The 23,185-nt window shown below is 46.9% G+C and overlaps 1 protein-coding gene across 3 annotated transcripts in view; it reads left to right on the top strand.

The window, feature by feature from the left end:
* Positions 1–23,185, top strand: part of LOC127660257 (NADH dehydrogenase [ubiquinone] 1 alpha subcomplex subunit 4-like 2) — a 60,938-nt gene that overhangs the window by 11,979 nt on the left and 25,774 nt on the right. For 2 of the 3 annotated variants that reach the window (XR_007972620.1, XR_007972619.1), the window contains exon 4: positions 4,117–4,248. Coding sequence is in view for 1 of the 3 variants with exons in the window: in XM_052150396.1 (XP_052006356.1) it covers positions 4,117–4,173 (57 nt within the window). In the remaining 2 variants the exon portion in view is untranslated. Of the gene's footprint in view, positions 1–4,116; positions 5,486–23,185 lie in introns of those variants that run through there. The other variant, XM_052150396.1, reaches the window with a different exon arrangement.

The raw sequence follows: 23,185 nt of genomic DNA on the forward strand, positions 1-23,185 counted from the left end.
TTCGCAGCGGTAGACCTGAAGGACGCGTACTTCCACGTCTCAATTCTGCCGCGACACCGACCCTTCTTACGGTTCGCGTTTGATGGCCAGGCGTTTCAGTACAAAGTCCTCCCCTTCGGCCTGTCTCTGTCCCCTCGCGTCTTCACGAAGGTCGCAGAGGCGGCCCTTGCCCCGCTACGAGTAGCCGGCATCCGCATTCTCAACTACCTCGACGACTGGCTCATCCTAGCACACGCTCGAGAGTTACTATGCACACACAGAGACCAGGTGCTCCGGCACCTCAGCCGCTTGGGGCTTCAGGTCAACTAGGAAAAGAGCAAGCTCACTCCGGTTCAGAGCATCTCTTTTCTCGGGTTGGAGTTAGACTCAGTCTCGATGACAGCACGTCTCACGAGCGAGCGTGCTCAGTCGGTGCTGGACTGCCTCGCTTCCTTCAAGCCAGGCACAGTGGTCCCTCTAAAACTTTTCCAGATGCTCCTGGGGCATATGGCGTCCTCCGCGGCGGTCGCGCTGCTGGGGTTGATGCATATGAGACCACTCCAGACTCGAGTCCCGAGACAAGCATGGCACCACGGCACGCATCGGGTAAGGATCACCCCCGCCTGCCTCAAAACACTCCGACCCTGGACAGACCTCTGCTTTTTACGGGCAGGAGTGCCCCTGCAGCAGCTGTCCCGACGCGTTTTGGTCACAACCGACGCCTCCCGGTCCGGGTGGGGTGCCGTGTGCAGCGGGCACGCAGCAGCGGGCCGTTGGAAAGGGGCCTGTGTTGGCACATCAACTGCCTGGAGTTGCTGACCGTCCTTCTTGCTCTCAGGAAGTTCCTCCCGTTAGTTCGGGACAAACACATCCTCGTGAGATCGGACAGCACCACGGTGGTGGCGTACATAAATCGCCAAGGCGGCGTACGCTTGCGCCACATGTCACAACTCGCCCGCCATCTCCTCCTATGGAGCCAGCAGCGACTCAAGTCGCTGCGTGCCACTCACATCCCCGGCAAGCTCAACGCCGTAGCGGACGCGCTATCACGACAACGCCTGCCCGGCGGGGAGTGGAGGCTTCACCCCCAGTCGGTACAGCTGATTTGGGAATGGTTTGGCAAGGCCCAGGTAGACCTGTTTGCCTCCCAGGAAACCTCCCACTGCCTGCTCTGGTACGCCCTAACAGAGGCTCCCCTCAGGACAGACGCGCTGGCTCACAGCTGGCCCTCGGGGCTGCGCAAGTACGCATTTCCCCCAGTGAGCCTTCTTGCACTGGTGCTGTGCAAGGTCAGGGAGGACGAGGAGCAAGTCACGTTAGTGGCCCCCTACTGGCCCACTCGGACTTGGTTCTCGGAACTCAGACTTCTCACGACAGCTCCTCCATGGCAAATTCCCCTGAGAAAGGACCTCCTCTCTCAGGGACGGGGCACACTCTGGCACCCGCGCCCAGACCTCTGGAACCTCCACGTCTGGTCCCTGGACGGGATGCGGAAGAGCTAGCCGGCTTACCGGCGACCGTTGTGAATACAATCAACCAAGCCAGAGCCCCCTCTACCAGGCACCTTTACGCCCTAAAGTGGCGCTCGTTCGCAGATTGGTGTTCTTCCCGAACCGAAGACCCGCAGAGATGCGCGATCAAGTCAGTGCTCCTGTTCCTACAGGAGAGGCTGGACAGGAGGCTGTCCCCATCCACCCTCAAGGTGTATGTTGCCGCCATTGCCGCCCACCACGATCCTGTAGACGGCAAGTCTTTGGGTAAGCACGACCTGATCCTCAGGTTCCTGAGAGGCGCCTGGAGGTTGAATCCCTCCTGGCCAGGCCTAGTTCCCTCCTGGGATCTCTTGGTAGTCTTGGCAGGACTCCAGAGACCCCCCTTCGAGCCACTTGAATCAATTGGACTCAGGGCCCTCTCTCTTAAGACAGCCCTACTGATCGCGCTCACCTCTGTCAAGAGGGGCGGGGACCTGCAAGCGTCCTCTGTCAGTGACACTTGCCTGGAGTTCCATCCGGCGGATACGTCTGTGATCCTAAGGCCGCGACAGGGCTATGTGCCCAAGGTTCCTACCACACCATTCCGAGATCAGGTAGTGAACCTGCAAGCGCTGCCCCGGGAGGAGGCAGACCCAGCCCTTTCGTTGCTATGTCCAGTGCGCGCCCTGCGCATTTACCTGGACCGCACACAGAGCACCAGACGCTCTGAGCAGCTCTTTGTCTGCTTTGGGGGACGGCAGAAAGGGAATGCCGTCTCCAAACAGAGGCTCACCCACTGGGTTGTTGACGCCATCACACTGGCTTATCACACCCAGGCCGTGCCCCTACCCTTGCGGGTCCGAGCTCACTCAACAAGGGGTGTTGCGTCCTCGTGGGCACTGGCCAAGGGCACCTCCCTAGCAGACATCTGTAGAGCCGCGGGTTGGGCAACACCCAACACCTTCGCGAGGTTTTACAACCTCCGCGTTGAGTCGGTTGCGTCTCGTGTTTTCTCAGGTCTGAGCCCGTAGAACTCGGTAACACATAGACTGACTGGCCGGGTGGATCGCTTGCGCCCTGCGGCCTTTTTCTGACGTCAAGGTTAAGTAGTGCGCCTTTTTTCCCAGGGCGCCCCACTCCGAGTCGGGACCCTGGTCGATTCCTCCCCAGCCCTCCGGGTCCGCGGTTCAGCGGAGGAACTCGCCGACCCAAGCCACTGTGGGTACCCTGATGGCTACCCTGTACTGGTATAGGTGCTCCACAGGTAAGGCCTCCTGCTCGGACTCCCCCTGTGTGTAATTCCACGGTTCTGTCCCCTTACGAGCGGACCCCCGTGTCTCCCTTAGGCAGTTACAGCTGCCCCGGTCGCCGTGCTGTAGCAACTCCCCCCTTTCGAGGCTGGATCTACCACCGCACCATACTTTTCACACGAGTCCTAAGACGGCCGTGTGACGTGTCTACCACTTTTCCTCCCCAAGAAAAAGGGCAGGTGTGGTCTCCGCAGGGTCTGGGTAAGACCCCCTTCCCTATATGCGTGTAAGGGCCCCGGCCGTGATTGCTCTATGCGAGAAACATAGAGAGAAAAGAGGCCCAGCCAGGCTGGTCCATTCCTATGTTGGCAAACATCACCTTGTTCCCTCTCAGGGTAACTAGAAGGATCCCGATGTTCGTATGGAGCATTGGGGAAGGGTACGTGCAGCCAGGTACAGATGATGTGCGGCACTGGATGAATCCCTGCCCGCCTCTGTATCGGCAGTCCACGTACACAGTTCAGCACATGGCAAGATTGGAATGGGTCCCCTAGTGTCGCTTCTCCGACACAACGTGGAGAGAGCGACAGAAGGGGAATGTTTGGTTACGTATGTAACCTCCGTTCCCCGAGGGAGGGAACGACACGTTGTGTCTTTCCTCCGCCATGTCGCTGAACCGAGCCACTGTTGTGGCCGGACCATTTCCGGCTCCTCAGAAAAATCCTGAATGAACTCCCGTATTTGCGCCACTTAAATACCCGTATGTCCGGGGGCGGGACATGCAAATACTGGCTGCCAACTCTCATAGGTCTTTTTTCATAGATCAGAGGTGGATATCGGCGCTCAAGAGAGACCCCTAGTGTCGCTTCTCCGACACAACGTGTCGTTTCCTCCCTCGGGGAACAGAGGTTACATACGTAACCAAACGACATGTTCTCTTGACATTTTCTCAACCAACTTCTTGAGGTTTCACCCTGGGATGCTTTTTAAACAGTATTGAAGGAGTTCCCATCTATGTTGGGCACTTATTGGCTTCTTTTCTTTATTATTTGGTCCAAGTCATCAATTTAATTAACTTTGTTTTTATATAAAATTTTAGTTTTATAATGAAATAAATTAATATGGTGGCACAATTATATTTTTGTCAACAAAAGTAATTTCAAACATATCAAAATATTTTTAAGATCATGAGAAACATTTCAGTCAAGGGTTTCAAAAGTTTTGACCGGTAGTGTACATCTAAAAAAGGTCTTTCACTGACCCTAAAATCGCCTCTGTTCAAAGTCAGGTTGCAGTGAATGGGAGACACAGGTGTTCCTATTCACTATGGCAAAATGATTAACTCAATCACCAAGAGTAAAGACAGCATCTGTTATATAAAACTTAATGATGTTTTTCTCTCCAATGTCACTTAGTTTGTGGCCATTAACACAGACTACAAAAACCTGAAGAAGGAAGGACCAGACTTCTGAGTGATTCACTGCTGTCTGCTCGACATTCTCATACAGAGACTGAAACTTCATCACAACTCTAGAATCATCAAAAATGTAAATAATAAAAATGATAAAAGAATAGAAAAAAACAAAGATAATAAAACAACTATATGTGTGTATTTGTATGTGCAATAAACACTTTTTATTGCTTTGGTATTTAGAAAATAAAACAATTGCATATCTCCACAAAATATACGGGATAAAATTGATCATTAGCATCAGGAAAAAAACTTTTCAAACTTATGATGTCAAGGACCCCAACTATGTAGATGCCCTTGGGTATAGCAAGTTTAAGTATAAAACGTATAAAAACCCATTTATTGTGTGAAGGCTGCATATATAAAAATACATCAATATAATTTCACACTTTAAATAAAGCTTTTAGAAATTATATGCGAGTAACTCTATGTGTTTTTGTTTTGTTTTTTGTGGTGGGCATGAACATAATGTAATGATGATTGAGAGATATACCTCAAAAGCCTGTCGTATAATTTGTCTATAAATGCACCAAATATTAAGAAAGCACATGTTGTTTCAATTCAGTAAATCCTTATTTTGAAATATGAGAAACTTCAGTTACTTTTACTTTATCAAAATTAGCAAAGATTTCACAACAAAGCCTTGGAAGTGTATCCACTATTAGAGTAAAGTTATGGATAAACAGTATACAAATAAATACAGTTATTTTAATACACACAATAAATATTGTTCCAAAGCATCTTTAGAGAGAACCTTCCTAATAACCTTACAGTGTGCCTTTCAAACCTCGGTAAGCAAACTAAAGTTGACAGTGTTGAGGAGAAACTCCCTAGTGAGATACATCACAAGTGCTGTAAATAAAATAATCAAGACTGATCTCATGATTTCTGAACAGTCTTTAGAAAGCAGAATAAAATAGAAATAATGTCAAATTATGTAAATACTCACTTGGAAACCTTGGAAGTACTAGAATTCAGTGTTTTTAATTAAATTAAAGCTCTATAGAGGTTCATCAAACTGTAGAGATCACATCTTGACCTCACTGCAGAGAGCATGAGAAAGGAAATATGGAGATCAGCAGATGTTTGTGTGTAGACAGCAGAGACTCATGGGAAGAAGCTCCAGCTCCCTTAGGACCGAATGACCTTGTGATTATTTGTAGTGTTTGAACTGTGTCAGAGCCATGTCAGAACCATGGGGGGACACCACATTTGAAAGGGAACTATGGGCTAAAAAATGGGTGTGTACAATATATGCTGTATAATGTATCATTTTATACGTAATATATACAACCTTAATTTCACACTTTTCAATGGACAATAATAAAAAAAATTGTAAAGCATCTGTTAATCTTGGTTAGTGTTCATTTGCAATCCCAATTCTTAAAAAGTCTGAAAAATGCAAATAAAAACAAAAAGGAGTGATTTTTAAATTACATTCACCCTTTGCTATATTGAAAGCACTACAACTACACATTATTTGATGTTTTTCCTTGTGAATTTCACAAGGAATAACTGAAGGTACCATGTTTATCTGTACAAATAATAGTATGCAAGTATATACGCCATGGGACTACGCAGCCATCATACCGCTCAAGGAAGGAGATGCATTCCGTCTCCTAGATATGAATGTAGTTTGGTGTGAAAAGTGAAAATCAATCCCAGAACAACAGCAAAGGACCTTGTGAAGATGCTGGAGGAAACAGGTAGACAAGTATCTATATCCACAGTCCTATATCGACATAACCTGAAATGCTGCTCAGCAAGGAAGAAGCTAATGCTCCAAAACCACCATAAAAAAGTGCACATGGGGACAAAGATCTTACTTTTTGGAGAAATGTCCTATTGTCTGATTAAACAAAAATGGAAAGTTTTGGCCATAGTGACATTCATTATGTTTGGATGAAAAAGGGTGAGGCTAGCAAGCCAAATAAACACCATCCCAACCGTGAAGCATGGGGATGGCATCATCATGTTGTGTGGGTACTTTGCAGCAGGAGGGACTGGTGCACTTCACAAAATAGATTGCATCATGAGGAAGGAAAATTATGTGGATATACTGAAGCAACATCTCAAGACTTCAGCCATGAAGTTAAAGCTCAGTCGCAAATGGGTCTTCCAAATGGGCAATGACCCAAATCACACCTCCAAAGGACAACAAAGTAAAAGTATTGGACTGGCCATCACAAAGCCTTGACCTTAATCTGAAAAAGCATGTGCGAGCAAGGAGGCCTACAAATCTGACCCAGTTACACCAGTTCTGTCTATAGGAATGGGCCAAAATTCCAGTAACTTATTGTGAGAAGCTTGTGGAAGGCTACCCAAAACATTTGACCCAAGTTAAACAATTTAAAGGCAGTGCTACCAAATACTAACAAAGTGCATGTAAACTCCTGACCCACTGGGAATGTGATAAAATAAATAAAAGTTGAAATATATATTTTAGTTCCCCTTCTGTCACTCATTCAATGAAGTGTCGAATGTAGTGACACAAGGGGTCTTCCTTGGGAGCCTTACGTACCTCTGAACTTGAGAAAAGGCCAATGAGAAGTTGGCAGACAGAATTTGCATGTATAAAGGGAAGCGGGTCAGTGTCTGTCAGTCAGATTTTTTCTTTGGAGCCAAGCGGTTGTGAAGCAGCAAGCTGAAGTTTCACCGCTGTTCCACTCATCTCTGTTGGCAAGAGCACTGCTGTTGGATCCTATGGCACATTTCCAGCAGCGTTTTCTCTCTTCACGCTGTGCACTCCACGCCCCTGGGCGTTTCGACAGTGCTTCTGTCTAAAATAGTTTTTTTCCCTCCTAAAAGAGTTTGATTTCTCTAAAAGAGTTTACTTTCACTCACAAAAGAGCAATACACATCAGTCGTGGAACGTCCTTTTCAGTATGTTTCTTTTTAAAGATGCCTTTCCACCTCTGTGTAGTTCCTGGATGGGGTTGATATCTCTCCAAGACTGACGGTCATAGACGTGCCATAGTGTGCCTGGGCAGCGATCACACTGAGGCAGTGTTTGTGGATGGTTCATGTACTCACTTCGAGAACATGACCATGGCAGTGTTGCAGTCGCTGCTTTCATTTCTTAAAGTGAACACCACTTCAGTCACCCCCTGCGTCGCTCCTTCCCACAGAATCGAGGGCGACCCGGCTGCGATGGAGGTGACTTGGGGATGGCAGTGGGCTCTGTTTCACCTGGTAAATCCCCACAAACCACCCGCCCCCCCCCGCATGCTCACTTGCTTCCGTCTGGGCTCGGGATGAGTGTGGCTCGCCTCCCAGCCAGCCTGCGTTCACCCTTGAGCCCCTAGAATTGGACAACGGAAGACCCAGGCAGTCAGATGTTCGCTCCCCGGTGGAGGGCCGGAAGGAAAATCTTTATTTTCCTTATTTTCTTTCGCCGCACAGGCTGCAGTACCCACATTCTCAACAAAAAAAAGAGCGATCACTTGCGCAGCCCACGGGGCCAGCTGTGTGCAGCACGTCTGTCCCCAAAGGGGCTTCTGCCAGGGAGTACCAGAGCGGGCAGTGAGAATTGTCTTGGAAGGCAAAGAGATCTACCTGTGCCGCCCCAAATCAGCTAGACCACCTGGGGGTGGAGCCTCCACTCTCCGCTGGGCGAAACCTGTCGGGACAGACGTGCTGGCACACAGCTGGCACACAGCTGGACCCAAGGGCTGCGCAAGTATGCATTTCCCCCATTGAGCCTTCTTGTTCAAGATCAGGGAGGACGAGGAACAATCTGTCACGAGTGAGTGACAGAAGGGTAATGTCACAGTTACTGTTGTAACCTCCGTTCCCTGAGGGAGGGAATGAGACATTGTGTCCCTTCTGCCATGACACTATTACTTATTACTTGACACTTATTCTCAGCTCCTCAGTGCAAAAACCTGACTGACAGACGCACGTTTCACATGTTTCTCTTTATACTTGTATGTCTGGGGGCGGTACATACAAATTCTGTCTGCCAGTTTCTCATTGGCCTTTTCTCAATTTCAGAGGTACGCGAGGCTCCCAATGAAGACCCCTTGTATCACTACATTCGACACAACGTCTCGTTCCCTCCCTCAGGGAACATAGGTTCCCTTTACAAAAGGCTTCACTACGATGTTGCGCTGCTAAGCGCTACGGGGAACAATCTTGCATTGTGAGCAGCTGTGAATTTGTGTGAAACACGTCAATGAACATTGACCTGAATTTATAGCCTCGGCTGGTGAAGATCATTAGATGCACCTGTGGCCAGGCTATAAAATAGAGGCGTCACCAGCATGTCGACAGATATTTTTCATTCAGAGCATACTATGCTGTGTGTCTCACAACCTGCTAGAAAACTTTCTTCCCTCTTTGTTAGGAGTTAGAAATTGTTAGGCAGTGCGCAGAACTTACTTTCTTTCTCTCTCTGCTCTGAAATATTTTTTTATATATAAAAAAAAGAAGAAAAAAGAGAGAATGACGGAGAAACAGAGCAAACGATGCGTGTTTGCTTGTCAACGTCTCATGACGGACAAGGACACGCATGAGTTTTGCTTTGTTTGTTTGGGGAAGAGCACGCGGCTCTCGCGTTGGGGCGGGGCAGGTGCACGCATTGTGACCTACTTTCGGTCGGGATGCTTCGCGCTCGCCTCGCTTCCGAGAGCCAGCACCCGCACTTCATTCATGGGGCTCTCGTATGGATCTGGCTGAGGAGCGAGAGACAGGTGCGTCCCTTTCGCTCGCTCTCTCCCCAGATCCGGCTGGTCCTTCTCGTGTTCTTGAAGCGCGCTCCGGCGCCTCTTCAGTTCAGGAGGGGGACCTCGATTCCCTTGGGTCTATAGATTTCGAGTTACCCACATCAGAGCACTCAAAACATGATGGAAAATCCTCTGAGGAGTTACTCGATGTGGTGACTCGTGCTGTGGCCAGACTTCAATTAGACTGGCCACGTGACCAAGAAACCCCCAAACGCTCCAAATTAGAGGATAGATTTCTGTCTAGAGAAGGGAACACCTCATCAGTCCCTTCCCTTCTTTGATGACCTCCACGATGAGCTTGCTCGTTCGTGGAGGAACCCTTATACCTCGCGCGTTCACGTGCCCTCGACGTAGTTATATTCGACTATCGTGGGTGCTGAGGCGCGAGGGTATTCGAGGATGCCGCCGGTCGAAGAGACACTTGTGGGTTATCTCTCGCCGGGTTCGGCATCCTCCTTGAAAAAACCTGCTCTCCCCTCTAAGCCATGCAGGACTACCTCCATGCTAGTGGGGAGGGCTTATCAAGCGGCAGGTCAGGCTGGTGCTGCGCTGCACACCATGGCTGTGTTACAGGCGTACCAGGCTGACCTGCTAAAAGATCTGAGTGCGGGTGAAACTCTCGACGAAGAGGCCTTTTCAGAGCTTCGTCGAGCTACGGATTTGTCTCTCCGTGCGACCAAGCAGTCAGCCCGTGCTATTGGCCGGTCTATGTCCGCTTTAGTCAGTACGGAGAGGCATTTATGGCTTAACCTGTCAGGCATCCGAGATAGGGACAGGGTTTTCTTAATCGATGCCCGGTTTTGCCTTCTGGTCTCTTCGGAGACGCCATGAATACGGTTATCTCCAGATTCCAGGAGGCGAAAAGCCATGAGGAAGCCTTTGGGCAGTTTCTTCCTTGCCGCACTCAGGGGGCGGGGCCATCGGCCACCCAGTATCGCCCCGCCTCTGCTAGGAGAGAGGCTCAAAAACAGAGCGTGGTGAGTCATGCTCCCCCTCGTAGGGACTGGGGACAGGCTCGTCGCCCTCAGCAGCCGCCCAAGGAGGACCTCAGGGCTGTGATCTCTAAAAGAAGGAAGCCCTGACGTTCTAGTACCCAACTTTGTGAGGGTAGTTCCCTTCGGGACTTCGGCCCTCCCGATACCCTGACGTAACCTCTTCACTCCCGCCGCCTTTGGTGTTTCGGGTGATAGAGGCTTCCAACAAAGAGTTGGGTGTACCGTTTCTTCCTGCCTTAGTCCAGGACACGGAACACTCAACACCCCCTCAACAGGAAGTGTTGAAATTAGTACCCATCTCAGAGAACCTGGCAGCGTGGAAACTTCTGCCAGGTATTTCTATGTGGGTTCTAAAGACAGTAGAAAGAGGCTACAGAATTCAATTCGCTCGCCGCCCTCTTCGTTTCAACGGCATGGTTCCCACTACCGTAAGTCCAGAGCAGGCATGTCTACTGTGGAAAGAACTGCAAAATCTCTTGGCAAAAGGGGCCATAGAACATGTTCCCCTTCCAGAGAAAAAGTCAGGCTATTACAGCAGATACTTCCTGGTTCCCAAGAAGGGTGGGGGGTTGCGTCCGATTCTAGATCTTCGAGGCTTGAACCGCTCGGTCAGGGTGTTCAAGTTCAAGATGCTAACTGTCAAGTCGGTCATGTCTCAGATCCAACATCTCGATTGGATGGTTACAATCGATCTCATGGACGCAAATTTCCATATTGGAATTCTGCCACAGCACAGGAAGTTCCTGAGGTTCGCTTTCGGGGATGAAGCCTTCCATTATCGGGTTCTTCCATTCGGCCTAGCCCTATCACCCCGCACATTCACACAGGCTCTGTCTGTTTTGCCGGCCTGTTTAGAGTTTGCCCCAGGTATGGCCAAAGCTATCCTGCATCCTCATCCTGACTACCTTCCTAAGGTGCCTTTTTCGACACTACACCCTGTCAATCTGGAAGCCTTCTGCTCCCCGCCGTTTTTAATGCCGGAGCAGGAAAGTCTTCACGGACTCTGCCCAGTCCGTGCCCTTCAAACTTATGTCCACCGCACTAGCCAGTGGCGTAAGTCTGGGCAATTGTTTGTCTGCTTTGGGGGCCGCAACAGGGGGGCAGCCGCTACCAAGCAGACTATGTCACATTGGGTGAGGGATGCTATTGCCCTGGCCTATGAGGCAGCGGTCAAGCTTCGCCAGTAGGTGTCAGGGCTCACTCCACCAGAGGGGTCGCCGCCTCTAAAGCCTTGGCTAGAGGGGTCCCTCTGCAGCAGGTTTGTGATGTGGCAGGCTGGTCCTCTCTGCACACATTCATCAGATTTTATAGTTTGGATGTTCATGCTACTCCGGGCTCTTACGTCCTTGAGTCAACATTCCAAGCTCATGCCTGAACGTGTTTGTGACGCGGCAGGCTGGTCCTCTCCGCGCACATTCTTCAGTTTTTTATGGCAGGCTCGTGCCTGAACACATTCGTGATGCGGCAGGCTGGTCCTTTCCACACACGTTCATCAATCTTCATGGGTTAGATGTTTCTGCTACTCCGGATTCTTACGTCCTTGAGTCGACATCACAAACTTGTTCAGGCATGAGCCTGTCATAAAAACTGAAGAATGTGCACGGAGAGGACCATCCTGCCGCATCACAAACTTGTTCAGGCACGAGTTTGGGACATTCATCGAACTTTATGGGTTAGATGCTTTGCTACTCCGGACTCTTATGTCCTTGAGTCAACATCTCAGCTCATGCCTGAACAAGTTTGTGATGCGGCAGGCTGGTCCTCTCCACATACATTCATCAAAATTGAATGGTTTAGATGTTTATGCTACTCCGGGCTCTTATGCCCTTGAGTCGACATCTCAAGCTCATGTCTGAGACCTCTCGCGTTTTTGTGAGTACACTGCACAACCGTAGGGGTCCGGACAGCACCAAGTGAGGCGGCGTGGGTATTGCGTTCCCCGTAGCGCTTAACAGCGCAACATCGTAGTGAAGCCTTTTGTAAAGGGAACGTCTCGGTTTACATGTGTAACCCTTGTTCCCTGAAAAAGGCGGAACGAGATGTTGCTCTGCTTTGCCGCACTGGGACGTCCCAGGACTGCTCTTCAGAAAAAGGTATCTGTTGACACGCTGGTGACGCCTCTATTTTATAGCCTGGCCACAGGTGCATCTAATGATCTTCACCAGCCGAGGCTATAAATTCAGGTCAATGTTCATTGACGTGTTTCACACAAATTCACAGCTGCTCACAATGCAAGATTGTTCCCCGTAGCGCTTAGCAGCGCAACATCTCGTTCCGCCTTTTTCAGGGAACAAGGGTTACACATGTAACCCGAGCTGTTACAACAGTTACCATGACATTTCTCTACTATTATTCTGACATTTCACATTCTTAAAATAAAGTAGTGATCCTAACTGACCTTAGACAGGGAATGTTTTCTACAATGAAATGTCAGGAATTGTAAAAAACTGAGTTTAAATTTATTTGGCTAAGGTGTATGTAAACTTCTGACTGTAGATAACCAACCATTGGATTATGGTGAGCTGCCTGGAAGAGGGTTTCCCAATGGCTCTTCGGTACTAATAACTTGGTTATATAATTGTATTTTCTTTCCTTTGAGTGTCCTGCATCACTCGATACAACCGATCTTTAATAATTGAAAAATATGGGTATGTGAGTGTGATGTCAGGCTGGAGCTGATGACTCTCACTTGGTCAAACCTGTGTTTGAGGGACTCATCACATGAAAGCTCTAGAGGGAAATCCCCCTCTGGGAACCCTCCGAGGACAGAAATTCCCCTTCTTGCATCATCTTGACACGAAGCAGACACAGACGGCCCTGGCACCACCTCCTCAGCCATAGAATTGCATGTCACACACCGAGACAACATTTTACAGGACCCATCCACACATATTTCCCCTAATAAATTCCTAAAATCAGGCCAATTCATTCCCAAAATCAGTGGATGGGTGAGGCAGGAATTAACTTTGGAATTAAATGCTTTCCCCTCTAAATAGTATCTCAATGTTAACCATCTGATACCTGTGAATATTCCTGTGCACACACACCATTTTGCACCAAGCATTGGTGGATAGAGGTTTGGGTACAAAATGAATCCACCAAAGCTTGATATGTAATAATAATAATGCGTTTATTTTATATACTGTTGTGCTTCCATCCTGTAAAGTGAGCTTGAGTTTGAAGAGAGTAAACAAAACAAAAACAAAATATTTTAAGAGTCAGAGAAGCATAGGTCAAAGAGATATGTTTTGAGATTGATTTTGAAATCATGTATGGAGGTGTGATCACGGAGAGAATGAGGGACTGAGTTCCAAAGCAAAGGGGCAAGTGTACAAAAAGCCTCAACTTGCAACATGGAATGAATAATAGGCCCAAATCAGATGACCTGAGTTTGCGTAGTGGGGTATAGTGGCGTACGAGGTCAGTGATGTATGAGGGCGCAAGACCATGTAAAGATTTGTATGTTGTAAGGAGAATTTTGTATTGGATACGATAGGAGACAGGTAGCCAGTGTAATAATGGGAGTGATGGGAGAGTATTTCCTTGAGTAGGTGAAGACTCTAGCTGCTAAATTCTGGATATACTGCAGTTTGTTTATTGTTTTAGTTGGAAGGCCAGAAAAGAGGGCTTTACAATAGTCAAGTCTAGAATTAATAAAGGCGTGAACAAAAGTTTCTGCATTTTGGTGCTAAGAATGGGGTGGAGTCATGCATTGTTACGAAGATGATAGAAAGCAGTTTTTGTGAGAGAGATGTGAGTGTGGAAAAAGAGTGTACCCCTTTTAAAATCACTGGTATCCGAAACATCCCTGCCTGATCGGGGTGGCCTGCAGAGCATCAAGGATCCGGATCGGTGTCCCCACCTCCATAACTGGACACTGATCCTGTCATTGCCCGACTTTCCCGCAGCTCACACAGTTTACATGCATCCCCCTCTCTAGCGATCAGGCTCCTGGAGTTGGAAATGCTGTTCCTGATCCGGGCATAAATCCCTGAGGGCCTGATGTTGGTTCTGCTGGATGCTGGTGAGGGACTTGATTACTTTTTAGGTCTCCCTCCCCCATCACTATAACAAGAGACAGTTGTTAATGAAAATGACAGCCCAGGTGACGAGCCTTCCCGCTCTCCCTCTCCCGCAGACAGACACACAATCAGGCCTTATTTCCACACTGTTGTACATGAAAATGGTGTTGAGTGGGTAGAATTCAATGAAGCTGTCAGCTGAGGCATCTATTTCTCAAACTAGAGACTCTGATTTACTATCCTCTTGTTTAGTTGTACATCTGGGCTCTCCACATCTCTTTCTGTCCTTGTTAGAGCCAGTTATCCTTTGTCTTTGAAGACTGTAGTGTACACCTTTGTATGAAATCTTCAGTTTTTTGGCAATTTCAATCATCGCATAGCCTTCATTCCTCAAAACAATGATTGACTGACAAGTTTCTAGAGAAAGCTGTTTATTTTTGCCATTTGTGACCTAATATTTCCCATAAGACATGCCGGTATTGCATACTGTGGCAACTCAAAAACAAAGACAATGTTAAGCTTAATTTAACAAACCAAATAGCTTTCAACTGTGTTTGATATAATGGCAAGTGATTTTCTAGTACAATTTAGCAATTTAGCATGATTACTCAAGGATAAGGTGTTGGAGTGATAACTAGAAATGGGGAATGTCTAGATTTGATAAAAAAAATACTTTTTTCAGATAGTGATGGTGCTGGTTTTTACATCAGTAAAGTCCTGACTATACTTTGTGATCAGTTGAATGCCACTTTGGTGAATTAAAGTACCAATTTCCTCCCAAAACAGCAAAATCTGTACATTATTCCAAACTTCTAGCCACCAGTGTGTGTGTATATATATAAATATATATATGTATATAAATATATATATATATACATACACACAGTATGTACATATGGTGCAACTCTAATTAGATCTAAACTCACCAGTCACTTAATTAGGTACACCTGTACATCTATACAGCTATATTTGTGCGTGTGTGTGTGTGTGTGTGTGTGTATAATCTAGCATTTTACGTAAACAAAACAATACACATCTGTGATTAGGTGGATCTATTTTTTTAATTAAATGAAACATTAAGCTAGCTAGAGCGAAGAAGTACATCTGACATCAACACAAGTAGCACTAAAAGAGGACAAAGGAAAAAATGCACACCTGAAAATGAGAAAAAGCAATTGTTGGGATTACATTACCGAGGATCCTTCTCCTCTATCACCTTCTTTCGAGCTTTTCTCCTGCTTATTTAGGCACTGAATTTGTTTCTACAAAATAATTTTGGTCATATAAAATGTATTAATTATTGGTGTACATCTTCTTGGTAAACAGTTTAATTCTGAACTTATATTTCTAACCACAGTGTTACTAGACTTTTTTGCTGTATTTCAAAAGGTAGACAATAACATCAAGATAAGACAGAATGAGGGAGTAGAAATCATCATACATTAAGACAATACATCACAAAACTGTAGGTATACGTTGGAAAATTTACCACAACAAATTATGAACAGCTGTACCAGTAATGATTTTACATGTTTATTTTAAGATTTAATGAATTTTACTATGCCTTGTATTATTTATTTGAATTTTAAACTAAATCTAAAATATTTATATTTATAAATTAAGAACTTGTCATACAGTTGAGACAATCAATTTTAAAATGCTTATACAATCTTCATTTCTTGGGAAAAGTTAGCTAACACTATAAAAAAAATCCTAATTGCTCATGTAAAGTACTTCAGCAATCCATTAAAATCATATACAAGTCACATTTAAACTTTTGGTCCTGAATTTATGTTCTATTTGTGTTTGTATTATGTGTGTGTTTGTAATAATGTATGGCTGTACAACCTTATCTACAACTCTGTAGAACAGTAGCTACACATAAATTATTTATAAAATATGTGTATTTTTTGTCTCAACAGTGTAACTAAATTTTGGAAATGTAATTTCAAGTCTTCAGCACCACTCATGGTTTTATTTTGTTAAATAAATATAAAATTACTTCATTTAATTTCCTAATTTATATTTTTGAGGCTAAATGTACATTCATTATACAGCAAAGAAAACTAAAGATGACTGCCGGTTCCCTTTACAAAAAGCTTCACTATGATGCTGCGCTGCTAAGCGCTATGGGGAACAATCCTAGTTGTGACCGAGCTGTGAATAATGTGTGTAACACGTCAATGAACATTGACCGGAATTTATAGCCTCGGCTGATGTAATCATTAGATGCACCTGAGGCCAGGCTATAAATGGATGGGTCACCAGGTGTCGTCAGAAACTATTTTTTCAGAGCGATCCTGTGGCTGTGTGTTTCACAAACCCTGTCAAAACTTTCTTTCGTCTGTTAGGAGTTAGAATTTGTTAGGCAGTGTGCAGTGACTCTTTTCTCTTCTGTTTAGAAAATATTATATATATATATATATATATATATATATATATATATATATATATATACATATACAGGTGAAACTCGAAAAATTTGAATATCGTGCAAAAGTTCATTAATGTCAGTAATTCAACTTAAAAGGTGAAACTAATATATTATATAGACTCATTACAAGCAAAGTAAGATATTTCAAGCCTTTATTTGATATAATTTTGATGATTATGGCTTACAGCTTATGAAAACCCCAAATTCAGAATCTCAGAAAATTAGAATATTGTGAAAAGGTTCAGTATTGTAGGCTCAAAGTGTCACACTCTAATCAGCTACAAAGGGTGCAAAGGGTTCCTGAGCCTTTAAATGGTCTCTCAGTCTGGTTCAGTTGAATTCACAATCATGGGGAAGACTGCTGACCTGACAGTTGTGCAGAAAACCATCATTGACACCCTCCACAAGGAGGGAAAGCCTCAAAAGGTAATTGCAAAAGAAGTTGGATGTTCTCAAAGTGCTGTATCAAAGCACATTAATAGAAAGTTAAGTGGAAGGGAAAAGTGTGGAAGAAAAAGGTGCACAAGCAGCAGGGATGACCGTAGCCTGGAGAGGATTGTCAGGAAAAGGCCATTCAAATGTGTGGGGGAGCTTCACAAGGAGTGGACTGAGGCTGGAGTTACTGCATCAAGAGCCACCACACACAGACGGGTCCTGGACATGGGCTTCAAATGTCAAACGTCTTACCTGGGCTAAAGAAAAAGAACTGGTCTGTTGCTCAGTGGTCCAAAGTCCTCTTTTCTGATGAGAGCAAATTTTGCATCTCATTTGGAAACCAAGGTCCCAGAGTCTGGAGGAAGAATGGAGAGGCACACAATCCAAGATGCTTGAAGTCCAGTGTGAAGTTTCCACAGTCTGTGTTGGTTTGGGGAGCCATGTCATCGGGTGGTGTTGGTCCACTGTGCTTTATTAAGTCCAGAGTCAACGCAGCCGTCTACCGGGACATTTTAGAGCACTTCATGCTTCCTTCAGCAGACAAGCTTTATGGAGATGCTGACTTCATTTTCCAGCAGGACTTGGCACCTGCCCACACTGCCAAAAGTACCAAAACCTGGTTCAATGACCATGGTATTACTGTGCTTGATTGGCCAGCAAACTCGCCTGACCTGAACCCCATAGAGAATCTATGGGGCATTGCTAAGAGAAAGATGAGAGACATGAGACCAAACAATGCAGAAGAGCTGAAGGCAGCTATTGAAGCATCTTGGTCTTCCATAACACCTCAGCAGTGCCACAGGCTGATAGCATCCATGCCACGCCGCATTGAGGCAGTAATTAATGCAAAAGGGGCCCAAACCAAGTACTGAGTACATATGCATGATTATACTTTTCAGAGGGCCGACATTTCTGTATTTAAAATCCTTTTTTTTATTGATTTCATGTAATATTCTAATTTTTGAGATTCTGAATTTGGGGTTTTCATAAGCTGTAAGCCATAATCATCAAAATTATATCAAATAAAGGCTTGAAATATCTTACTTTGCTTGTAATGAGTCTATATAATATATTAGTTTCACCTTTTAAGTTGAATTACTGAAATTAATGAACTTTTGCACGATATTCTAATTTTTCGAGTTTCACCTGTGTATATATATATATATATATATATATATATATATATATATATATATATATATATATATATATATATATATATATATATATATGTACTGATCCAAGATGGCGGCGCGGTAGCACGCAGCGGCCACTCCGGATCCACAATGGTGCTATTTTTGTTTAAAAAGCCCGACTTTTGCAGCACATGGACATCGGAGCAACTGGTGTTCGTGTCTACCATCGCCAGACACTACTAAAATATAAGACTCATGCAAAAACCAAGCTGCATGATGACCTGCAGGAGGCGCTACGCGTACTCGGCTTGCTGCGGAGACCAGGCCTCCAGTCCTCGGTGTCGCCTGATGCCGGTGGCCGGGGGAGAGGATGTCGTAAGCGGTGTGCGAGAAAGTGGAAGCGCGGCAAGAGGGCGGGGGTTCATGCTAGGCTAAAAACAAACCCTAGCCGGCCGGCTCTCCCGTCTATCCTGCTCTCAAATGTTTGCTCCCTGGACAATAAACTGGACTATATCCGACTCCAGCAGGCTACGCAGCGTGAGTTTAGAGATTGCTGCGTCTTTGTTTTCACGGAGACGTGGCTCAGCGACAGAGTTCCGGATGCCGCCATTCAGCTAGACGGGCTCACCTCGTTTCGTGCCGACAGCAATACAGCTCTCTGCGGTAAGACTTGCGGTGGTGGCTTGTGTGTTTACATCAACACGGAATGGTGCAAGAACTCTATGCTAGTCTCTAGTTACTGTTCATCGCTGTTGGAGCTTGTGACTGTTAGATGCAGACCTTTTTATCTACCACGGGAATTCACCACTGTTTACATGACCGGAGTTTAAATTCCCCCAGCGCTAATGCTAAGGAAGCGGTCTGTGAACTGTATGGGGCTATGAGCGAACTGCAGAACGCTCACCCCGACGGACTGTTTATTGTCGCCGGAGATTTCAACCATGCGAATCTCAAGACAGTGCTCCCTAAATTCCATCAGTATGTGGACTTTGCAACGAGAGGGGCGAACGCGCTTGATCTTGTTTACACAAACATCCCAGGCGCTGCACGGGCGGAGCCCTGCCCCCACCTCGGCTACTCAGACCACATCTCTGTTATGTTAATTCCAGCATACAGACCGCTCGTCAGACGCACAAAACCGCTTCAGAAGCAGGTGAAAACCTGGCCAGCAGGAGCCATCTCTGCTCTTCAGGACTGTTTTGAGTGTACTGACTGGCACATGTTCAGGGACGCTGCAACATATGGCGATTCTACCAACTTGGAGGAATACACAGCATCAGTGACCAGCTACATCAGCAAGTGCATTGATGATGTCACTTTCTCCAAAACCATCACCACACGCTCCAACCAGAAGCCGTGGATGACTGCGGAGGTGCGCACGCTGCTGAGGTCCCGAGACTCCACCTTCAGAGCAGGCGATAAGGCAGCCCTAAGAAAAGCTAGGGCCAAACTGTCACGGGCAATCAGAGAGGCAAAGCGCGCACACGCCCAGAGAATCCACAGTCACTTCCAGGACAGCGGTGACACGCGGCGCATGTGACAGGGCATCCAGGCCATCACCAACTACAGGACAACATCAGTTACCTGTGACAAAGATGCCTCCCTTCCAGATGCGCTGAACGACTTCTACGCTCGGTTTGAAGTGCAGAACGACGTGGTGGCGAGGAAGACCACCCCTCCTCCCAACGAGCAGGTGCTCTGTCTTACCACGGCAGATGTGAGGAAAACTCTACGTAGAGTCAACCCATGGAAGGCTGCTGGACCAGACAACATTCCTGGCAGAGTGCTCAGAGGATGTGCAGACCAGCTAGCAGATGTTCTTACCGACATCTTCAACATCTCTCTGAGCAGCGCCGTCGTTCCAACGTGCTTCAAGGCCACCACCATCATCCCCATGCCAAAGAAGTCTTCAGTGTCCTGCCTCAACGACTACCGTCCCGTCGCACTTACACCCATCATCATGAAGTGCTTCGAGAGGCTCGTCATGAGGCACATTAAGACCCAGCTGCCCCCCTCACTAGACCCACTACAGTTTGCGTATCGTCCAAACCATTCAACGGACGATGCCATCGCCACAACCCTCCATCTGGCCCTCACCCACCTAGACAATAAGGACTCATACGTTCGAATGCTGTTTATAGATTTCAGCTCAGCATTCAACACAATCATTCCCCAGCACCTGATTGGAAAGCTGAACCTGCTGGGCCTGGACACCTCCCTCTGCAACTGGATCCTGGACTTCCTGACTGGGAGACCTCAGTCAGTCCGGATCGGGAACAGCATCTCCACCACCACCACACTGAGCACTGGGGCCCCCCAGGGCTGTGTGCTCAGTCATTGCTGTTCACTCTGCTGACTCACGACTGTGCAGCAATGCACAGCTCGAACCACATCGTCAAGGTCGCCGATGACACGACCGTGGTGGGTCTCATCAGCAAGAACGACGAGTCAGCATACAGAGAGGAGGTGCAGCGGCTGACGAACTGGTGTAGAGCCAACAACCTGTCCCTGAATGTCGACAAAACAAAAGAGATGGTTGTTGACTTTAGGAGAGCACAAGGTGAACACACTCTGCTGAACATCGACGGCTCCACTGTGGAGATCGTCAAGAGCACCAAATTCCTTGGTGTTCACCTGGCGGAGAACCTCACCTGGTCCCTCAACACCAGCTCTATCACCAAGAAAGCCCAGCAGCGTCTCTACTTTCTTCGAAGGCTGAGGAAAGCACATCTCCCACCCCCATCCTCACTACATTCTATAGAGGGACTATTGAGAGCATCCTGAGCAGCTGCATCACTGCCTGGTTTGGGACTTGCACCGTTTCGGACTGCAAAGCCCTGCAGAGGATAGTGAGGACAGCTGAGAAGATCATTGGGGTCTCTCTTCCCTCCATCAAAGACATTTACAAAAAACACTGTATCCGCAAAGCAACCAGCATTGTGGATGACCCCACACACCCCTCACACAAACTCTTTACCCTCCTGCCGTCTGGCAAGAGGTACCGAAGCATTCGGGCCCTCACGGCCAGACTGTGTAACAGCTTCTTCCCCCAAGCCATCAGACTCCTCAATACTCAGAGACTGGTTTGACACACACACACACACACACGTGTCCTGAGTTGCACTTTAATTACTGTCACTTTATAAGTGTCTGCTACCTCAATAACTGCTATGTGCATAGAACACTATCTCATAGTATGTTATGTTTACGTTTTTAGAAACTGTCATCTTTTTGCACTACTGAGTACTGGTCGTCGCTGCACTGTGTCTATTGTCCTGTTCATTGTCAGTAATTTGTTGTACTGTCCCGTACTTTGCACATGTTTGCACGTGCACTTTATATAGGTATATATAGGTATTTTATATAGGTATTTTATTCCGTTGTGTTGTCTCATGTGGTCCTGTGTTGGTCCTTTGTTGTTTTTATGTAGCACCATGGTCCTGGAGGGACGTTGTCTCGTTTTGTTGTGTACTGTACTAACTGTATATGGTTGAAACGACAATAAAAACCACTTGACTTGACTTGACTTGATATATAAAAAAAAGAGAGAGAATGACTGAAAGCCACAAACGATGTTTTTGCTCTGTTTGTTTGGGGGAAGAGCACGCTGCTCTCGCGTTGCAGCAGGGCGGGTGCGAGCACTGCGATTTGCTTTCAGGCAAAGTGCTTCGCGCTTGCCTCGCTTGCTTCCGTGAGTCCCTTCCCTTCTTTGATAACCTCCATGAAGAGCTTTCTCGCTCATGGAGGAACCCCAAAAAAAATAAAAATAATAAATAAATAAATAAATTAAAAAAATTCTTCCCGTGTTCACATACCCTCGACATCATTATATTCGACTATCATGGGTGCTGAGGCACGGGGGTATTCAGAGATGCCGCCGGTCGGAGAGAAGCTTGCGGGCAATCTCTCTCCAGGCTCGGCATCATCACTTAAGAAGCCCTCTCTCCCCTCAAAGCCTTGTAGGATAACTTCCACTTAAGTGGGAAGGTCTTATCAAGCAGCAGGTCAGGCTGGTGCTGCTCTGCACACTATGCTGTTTTACAGGCGTACCAGGCTGACCTCCTGGATGACCTGAGTGTGGGTTCTGCGCTTGACGAGCAAGCCTCAGACCCACCTCGGTCCTGTCTGAAGGGAGGCTCAAAAGCAAAGCATGGCGAGTCGTACTCCTCCTCCCAAGGATTGGGGACAGTCTCGCCGCCCTCGCCAGCCCCCGAAGCAAGACCTCAGGACTATAATTTCTAGTAAGAGAAAACCCTGATGGTCTTGCGCCTAGATTAGGGGGTAGCTCCCCTCGAGACGGGACGCGTGCTTCACTTCACCCCTCCCGGTACCCCCTCGAAGTCCCTCCATTCCTGCCACCTCTTGGTGTTTCGGGTTGCAGAGGCTTCCGTCAAAATTGGATGTTTTCGCTGTTCCTGCATTTTATTCAGGATGCGAAACACTCGACAACCCTTCAACAGGAAGTGTTAAAATCTAATACCCATCTCAGAGATCCTGGTAGCATGGAAACTTCTGCCAGATACATTATTTTCTGTGGGTCTTATAAGGGCGTCAGGATTTAATTCACTCGCCACTTTTCCGTGTTTCAACGGCTTGTTCTCACAACTGTAAACCGGATTTCTTTTTACGTAAAAGAAAACAAAAACTGAAATCTCCTGGTTAAAGGGGCCATGGTATGTCTTCCCCTTCCAGAGAGAGAGTTAGGTTATTACACTATATACTTCCCGTTTCCCATGGAGGGTGAGGGGTGGCGTCTGGCTTAGATCTTAAAGCTTGAACTGCCCGTGGGTGTTCAAGTCCTAGATGATGCCTGTCAAGACAGTCGTGTCTCAAGCCCTACAACTCGTTTGGCTGGTCACCATCGATCTTATGACGCACTTCTATACTTCATTTAGAAGTTCTGCCACAACATGGAAAGTTCCTGAGGTTCACTGCCGGGGGCGAAGTCTTCCAGTGTCAGGTTCTTTCACTCGGCCTAGCCCTTTTTACCCGCACATTCACAATGCATGATGTAGCGCTGGCTCCTTGCGACTCCGGGGCATCTGCATTCTGAATCATGTAGATGACTGGCTGATCCTAGCGCAGTTCCAGGAACTGGCAGTTCAGCACAGGGACATCGTCTTAGCTCATCTGTTACTCTGGGGTTGAGGCTCAATGCCAAGAAAAGCGTCCTCTCTCCCACTCAGAACACTGTCTATCGGAGCATTGTATGGAGTTCAATCACAATGCGGGCACAACTGTCTCCCGCTAGGTTTGAGTCCATTCAG

This window comes from Xyrauchen texanus, chromosome 19 (assembly GCF_025860055.1).
Source record: "Xyrauchen texanus isolate HMW12.3.18 chromosome 19, RBS_HiC_50CHRs, whole genome shotgun sequence".
Lineage (NCBI taxonomy): Eukaryota > Metazoa > Chordata > Actinopteri > Cypriniformes > Catostomidae > Xyrauchen > Xyrauchen texanus.